The sequence below is a fragment of the Panthera pardus genome, unplaced genomic scaffold, assembly GCF_024362965.1.
Source record: "Panthera pardus isolate Hobbes unplaced genomic scaffold, ASM2436296v1 HiC_scaffold_8, whole genome shotgun sequence".
In the NCBI taxonomy this organism is placed as follows: domain Eukaryota; kingdom Metazoa; phylum Chordata; class Mammalia; order Carnivora; family Felidae; genus Panthera; species Panthera pardus.
The window spans coordinates 143,553,555-143,560,684 of NW_026527013.1; the positions used below are offsets into that span (position 1 = coordinate 143,553,555).

A 7,130-nucleotide genomic window follows, 5' to 3' on the forward strand; every position below is an offset into this window, starting at 1 on the left:
GCCATGGGGCCTCAGCTGACAGCTCCCTCCATTGCTGACATCAGTCCTGTAGTTGAATGAATAGCTTGTTCGCAGACTGTGCCGTGCAGATTGTCTTCCCACAAAACCTTACCCATTTACCTAGGCCGTCTGTCAGCAGGGCAGAGGCAGGGTATGCTCCGTCACCCTTGGAATTTCATTCTAGAGCTGTGCTGTCCCATAGAACGTTTTGTGCTGATGGAAATGTTCTGTAATGTTTACTGTCTGATATGGCAGCCAGGAGATGCATGTGACCTTTGGGCATTTGATATGTAGCTAGTGGGAATGAGGAGTTGGGGTGTTCATTTTACACAAATTTTTGAAATGTTTTGTTTTTGAGAGAGAGAGACAAAGAGAGAGAGCAAGCGGGGGAGAGGCAGAGAGAGAGAGGGAGACACAGAATCTGAAGCAGGCTGCAGGCTCTCAGCTGTCAGCACAGAGCCCAACCCAGGGCTTCAGATTAGCAAACCATGAGATCATGGCCTGAGCCGAAGTCAGTTGCTTAACCAACTGAGCCACCCAGGTGCCCCAGCATTTTACTTAATTTTAGTCACATTAAAATAGTCACATGTGGTTGGTGGCTACTTATTGCAGAGCACAGCCCTAGAGTGTTTGATGAAGATAACTTCTGGATGAGTAGCACTCCCAGATGAGAGAAAACAAACGTGCCCCCACTCCTTTTATCCCGCTTTGTGCCATCAGCCATTATCAGTCCATGCCCCTGCTCTTCAAAAGGGAAAGAATTTGGATATTATTCTTCAAAATATCCCATTCTTTACCCCATTCTCCCCATATTCCCCCTCTTTCTCTACATACCAAGGCTTCCCAGGGGGAGCCAGATTTTTTTTTTTTTTTCAGAGAGACAAAACTGAGAAGATGTGAAACTTACTGCCAAGAAGTTGCAAGCAAACGTGCCCCAGGGGTGTGTATAAAGGGACAGAGTATGAAAAATGGCATTTCCACTCTGCTGCTTTGCAAAAAATACACATGCAATTAAGGAAGTAATGTCTATTTCCTTAGATTAAGGAATTACTGTATATTGTAGTTATGTAAAAGTCCCTTATTTTTGGAGATATCTGTTGGGACTTAAAAGTGACATGCCATGATGTACTATCAGTGTGTGTGTGGGCACAATATGAGTGCATGAGTGTCCACACTAATATAGACATATATCTACATACATATGTAGATATACACCCAGGTAGATGAATATATAGATTAGACAGATTGGGTAGATAGTTCCATAAACATATAGATAAATTAAATAGATGGCAGCTAGATACATACATAGTTACATACATAAAGAGATCATACAGAGAGATAGATAGATTGGAAGATAGGAAGATACAAGACAGCTAGCTACCTAGCTAGATATAGAGCAAACTATATCATTGTTAAAAGTAGGGGTGGGAGTAGAATGTTCACGGGAAAAACACAAACAGGAAGTACTGCTAATTAAAAAAATGCTTTTATTCCTGCCAACTAGAGGCCATTTAAGGCCAGTGTGAGTGGGCATGGCTTTCCCAGCCCCTCCAAACAGGTGCCGCATAGAAGGGGCAGCGAGACAGGACCAGACCGGGTCCACAGATGAGGAGAAAGAGTCACAGGAAGGAAGAGGAACCAGTAATCTGCTTGGGCAGGATGATATTAGATCCTCTCCACCCCAGCTCCTTTCCACTCTGGCCCTCCTCCTTCATTCCAGGCCTTGCAGGGGTGGGGAGCTGGACCAGAGCAAGGCTGCAGGGGCACCAACACTGGCCACGGAGGCAGTGGAAGGAAGGGTAGGAATGGCAAAGCACTACTGAATCCAGGGAGCTCAGCTGCAGGAGGCAGGTGGCCTGCAGAGACAAAGAGAGGGTGAGTTTGGGTTTGTTGCTGTCACCCCACCCCTCAAAGTCACTGGTGGGGAGAGGGACAGATATCAGCTCTCTACCCTGGATATATACACTCACATCCCAATCCAACCCCCTTTTCCTTCTACATCTGTCAGTGGAAATATAGACTCAGCAGGTGTTAGCATCCAACCTTGTAGGCCATGGAAGGAATGAAGAAAGCTGTATCAAGGTTCCCTTGGTGACCCCAACTGGAGATCCATGCCCTCTTGTGGGTCAAGGAGTAAGCCTTCCCCACACCCTGCAGGAGTGAGGCCTGGCCTGTGGATTCTTACCCCAGCAGGGTTTGAGAGAGGCTTGGGGTGGGTTGTCACTCAGACACCTGTCTGGTGCTGTCCCCCAGCACAGCTGATAGCAGGAGGGCCCCAAGGATTCCAGGGCAGGCAGGACTGCTGAAGACACACTCCCAGGGGGCTGCCATGAAAAGCAAGAGGAGACCCTCAGTTGTCAGTGATGCCTCCTATTTAGCAGAACTGGGGCCCCAAGGCTGCTCCCATGCCTCCAACTGTCTCCTACACAACTCTAGAGGGCACCATTCACGTAGTAGACTGTGAGCATGGTGCTTTCTGAAATGTGAATTGTAGGAACCAGGAGCAGTCAGGAATTGGGAGAAGCAGTGAGCCCTTGTCTTCCCCGTTCACAAACTCCCCTCTCTTCCTGGATACCTGTGTGGAGATGATCCCAGGGGAGGCATTGGGCACAGCTGGTACATGGGAAGCACCTACAAGGTGAGAGTAGATCCACTCAGAAGGAGGAATAGGTTTGGGGAGCGGGGAGTAGCGGGGAGGTTCTAAGAAAGGTGGCAACTTCTGGCAGGGATGGGAGGAGATGGATGCTATAACCCTAAACTGCCTTCCTCCCCCAGGCAGGCCCTTGGGAGACTGGGGAAGAAGGATTAAATGTCAGGGATGGTAAACGGGGCAGTGCAGACCTAAAGAGCAGAGACTCTGAATGCTGAGCATCTAACACAGAATCTGGCACGTGGAAGATGCCAAGTAAATGTTTAGTGGATGGATGGATGGATGGTGGATGGATGGATAGTGGAGGGACAGACAGGTGGGTGGGTGGATAGATGGATAGGTGAGTGGATGGATGCATGGATAGATCCATGCATGCATGGATGCATGGAAGGATGGGTGGGTAGATGAGTGGATGGAAGGATGGATGTGCAGGAAAATTACCTGGAATCTGCATTTCCCACTTGAGCTTCTCTTGTCGGCGCCATTTGGCTCTTCGGTTGGAAAACCAGACCTGAAGGAGAGCAGAACGGTGTAGCTGGCTGTGCCCTTCGCTACCTGGCACCTACTGCTCTCATCACATGTTTCTGGTCTGGACCCAGAGCACAGACTCTTCCTCAGACCTGATGTCCCTCCTCCCTGCTCTGGCCTTTGTTCTCTGTCCCCCTCCTCACTTCAAAGGCTTGGAGTGGGGAAGAGAAGAGAGGAATCGGCAGAAGGAGAACAAGGAGGGTCTTGTGTCTGACTTTTTTCTACAAACGAATCTCTTTCCACCTTTTCCACACCATCTGCCCCTCACCAGAACCCAAAACCACCTCAGCACGGAGTCTTTGTTCTTGCGTTTTGTGCATCTTGTGTGGCAGAGTTCACTCACCCTCACCGTGTCCTCAGGCAGAGAGGTGGCAGCGGCCAGCTTTCCACGGGCCACCGAATCAGGATACTGCCCACGCTGGAACTCTGCAGAGATCGAGGCTCAAGTAGTAAGGTCACAGGGAGAGGAGCAAGGCATGGATCTCCCCCTCAGGCCCCATTCCCACCTGCTATGACCCTAAACTACCCTCCTCCTTAAGGTAAGGCCACCCACAGCCTCCACTTCTCAGCCTTTGCCCACAGGCCACAGGGCCGTTGCCTGTGTCACACCAAGCACCCTTTCACCTGCTGTCTGCCCCAGCCCTGGCACCTTTCTCCAGAGCCTCAGCTTGGCCTGGGGAGAAGATGGTCCGATTCCGGTGGCCAGTCCCTGGGTGGGGACCCCGAGGAACCTCACAGCCACTGCGGGGAGTGTGAGGAACTGGAGTCAAAACATCTGTAAAGGGGGACAGTGGCTTGTAGCGGTTTGTGATGTTTCTTCTCATCAGATGGGGTTCCCAAGGCCCTGGGGCTATGGATAAGGGACAACATGGATATAAGAGCAGAGCCATGCTCATAGGGCATTCACAGTTTCTTGGAGGTTACTAAAGGGGCACTTAGTGGGAGGCACTCCCAATGCCATGGTTGAGTGCATGCTTCGTGTTTGGGGAAACAGCAGCAAGGTTGGCCCAGGTTTGCATGATTCCACAGAATGTGAAGAGCACTCTGAGAGGCTGTGCATGAGGCATAGGGAGGGTGTGGGAGGTCCAGCCCTGCCTCTTCCTTGGCAGATCCTGTGAACCTAGGGGCCAGAGGACCTGAGTTCTGTCACAGGACCTGCCAACAACTAGCCGGTAACCTTGCGTAAGCCATTTCTCTTCTCTAAGCTTCAGTTCTTTTCTGCCAGGAGAGAGCAATACTCCTTGCCAGGCCCTCCTTATTGTCTTGTTGTCAGTGAGGGTGATCCAAGAAAGAACAAGAAAGGGCTTTGCCAACTGTAAGATGCTTATGTTTGCTCTGATCATCCCTGTAAAATGCTTACGTTTGCAGCTCCAAGACCCACCTGGTGACCTGAGCTGTGCCCAGGGCAGTCGGTGGTCCTCCTGTAGTGCCCGCAGGACTCGGTTGATGGAGGAGACCTGGGGGTGTCAGGGTGTTGAGAGGGGAGGTGGTGCACAGACCCAGGGTTATATCCTGAGGATGTTTCCCCAGTAGCCTTTCTCTCCTCTGTCCTGGCCCACACATCTTTCCCAGGGAAGCCTCCTCTCTTCTCTCCTATCTCGCCACTCCCACTTTACAGAAGGGGGCCCAGCAACCCTGCCCTGCCAGGCTGGAATGGCCTCATTGCCAAGTAAGAAGGGATCTTCTCCCCAGACGGCCTGTTCACCAGCCTTGGTGCAGGGAGGGGAGGGCACTTACACTGGGAGTCTTGTCCTGGGTGCAAAGCCCTTCAGCACAGAGCTGGCGTTGGATCTCCCAGGCAAAGAGGGCAGGGCGCTCACCCTTCAGCTGGGCAATTCGAGCCACCACAGGGGGTGTGGCCAGTCGGGGTTTGCTTCCCCCAATCCCCTTGGGCTCCAAGACACCTGTGCGGTAGTAACGCGCTAGGATCTTGCTCACACAGCCATTAGATACCTGGGTCAGATAAGAAGCAAGGACAGGTAAGGCATGATGGGCAGAGGGTGAGTGTCCCTAGGGCAGCAGGAGGCCCCAAGGCAAAGAATTCAGCCTCACCTTTGGGAGCCTGAAGCTCCCCATCCCAGGCCCCAAGAGGGTCTTCTAGGAAGTAGCCCAAGCCTCGAAAGCCCTCAGAGTCTGCAACAGCCTCAGACTTGCCTTAAGAGGGTGCTTTGTTCCTGCTTCTTGTCCCCATCACCTGGTAAAGCATACTACCTTAAGGCTCCGTGAGATGTCGCAGGGCCGCATCCCGCTGACTGCCAGCCGCACAATCTGCTGCCGGGTGTCCAGGGGCAGGGGCCGGCCGTTCACAAAAAGCCCCCCCAGCTGATTCACACTGCTGGTCCCTGGGCATGAGAAGGAGGCATCCACACATCTCCCCTCTCCCTGGCCCACCTGTGGCAAGGAGGACCCTCTTGGGGAGGGTTACTCAGGCCCCTCAAGTCTGGTTTCCCACCACACAGAAAGTCCTCTCCCCAGGGGACTGCTCCCCTTCTGCTCCCAGGGTCCCCCAGCTCTCACTTTCTTTGGGAGGTGGCTCATAGTTGAGTCTTTGCTTTGGGGCCATTTGCACTGACCCCACTGATCTAAGGGAAGCAGGGTGGACCAGAGAGGGAGTGACTGAACCAAACTCCCCCAGAACACTGGCCAAGGGCATGGAAACCATGTGGATGAAAGCAGGGCCCTGAGATATACCTTCCCTCCTTGCACCAACCTGTTCTTCCCACTTCTCCCAGGTGTCTTACCATCCTGTGGCATGTTCCAGGCTGACACTTCTCACAGAAGGGCAGGAACTGGGAAGACTGGGGAGAGGGGTTCCTCCTGGCAGCTCCTTCTTTGGTCTTGGAGCTCGGTCTACAATGATTGAGGTTATTTGGGTGAAATCTCTTGCTCAGAACCGTCTTGGGTTGTAGTGTTTTGTGATAGAGGGCCATGTTTCTAAAATTTGCCAGAAGGTTGGCTGAGAAAATCCAAATTCTCTTTACTTATGCCCTTCTGTGATGAACTAATACATCGCAGGGCCAGCAGAGGACTGGATCTTTCTGGATGACCTGATAAGGGCCTGGAGGGTGAGAGGGTTCTCACTTCTCACACATTCATTATAAGAATCCAGGGAGGTGGAAAAGGATTATGCTCCCAAACGCTCATGCCTTTCCCTTTTGCAAATGGACACCTGTTGTCTCTGATCCCTCAAAAGCCTTCTCAGCACTTGGGCCTCCTAAGTTCAGTCTCAATAGGGTCAAAACCCAAACCTTAGAATATTCTGCCCAGCCAGAAGAGGGCAATCAGTGACCAAAGATCCCCATTGCCTTGGTCTGAGGTTAGAGACCAGGTTCAAGACTCTGCCTTCACTATCAGGAAGCTATTAAGGTTAGTGTCTCCAAACCACCAACCAGAAAGCTTTCCTCAGAAAACTTCCCCTGGGAGGTCTTGCTCCTGACTTTTTTTGTACTCTCCAGGGGGACCTCTGGGGAAACACAGGGGCTCTGTCCTCGCCCCCCCCCCACCTTGCCCTGGGGAATCGAGGTTCTCGTTCCACCCACTGGAAGTATTGATGAACAAGCATGAATTCTTGGCTTCTCTCAGAAGACACATCTCTTGGCATCTTCTAACCTGCTGAGGTTGTTGTTCTTATTAACTCTGGAGAGTTCTAGATCTCACAGAGAAGGAGCTTCACTCTCAGAGACAAATTCCTTGGGATCAGACACTCACTCGTTGAACTAACACTTATGGAAAGCATGTTGAAGGCAGAGAGCGAGGAATAGGAGAGAGCTGCATGGTGACACAATACATTGTGAGGACAGGAGAGTCTCTGAGCAGCAAGGGACGCTTTGTCTCTCTTGCTTTCCTCAGCAAGTAACAGGAGTTGAAACCACCTCTTTTCATGCCTGGAACCCTGGCAGGGCTAGAGGTCACCCCAGGAAATAGCTTGTGCATAGAACTTTCTGTAATAACT

At 51.6% G+C, this 7,130-nt stretch overlaps 1 protein-coding gene across 1 annotated transcript; it reads right to left on the reverse strand.

Moving 5' to 3' along the window:
• Positions 1 to 1,619: 1,619 nt before the first annotated feature.
• On the reverse strand, positions 1,620 to 6,108 carry PAX4 (paired box 4). Its single transcript, XM_019452521.2, is given in 11 exon segments — positions 1,620 to 1,841; positions 1,843 to 1,856; positions 2,186 to 2,324; positions 2,576 to 2,631; positions 3,092 to 3,161; positions 3,522 to 3,604; positions 3,828 to 3,953; positions 4,560 to 4,635; positions 4,916 to 5,131; positions 5,390 to 5,569; positions 5,920 to 6,108. Coding segments are annotated over 11 exon segments (1,371 nt in total).
• Between the last annotated feature and the right edge of the window lie 1,022 nt (positions 6,109 to 7,130).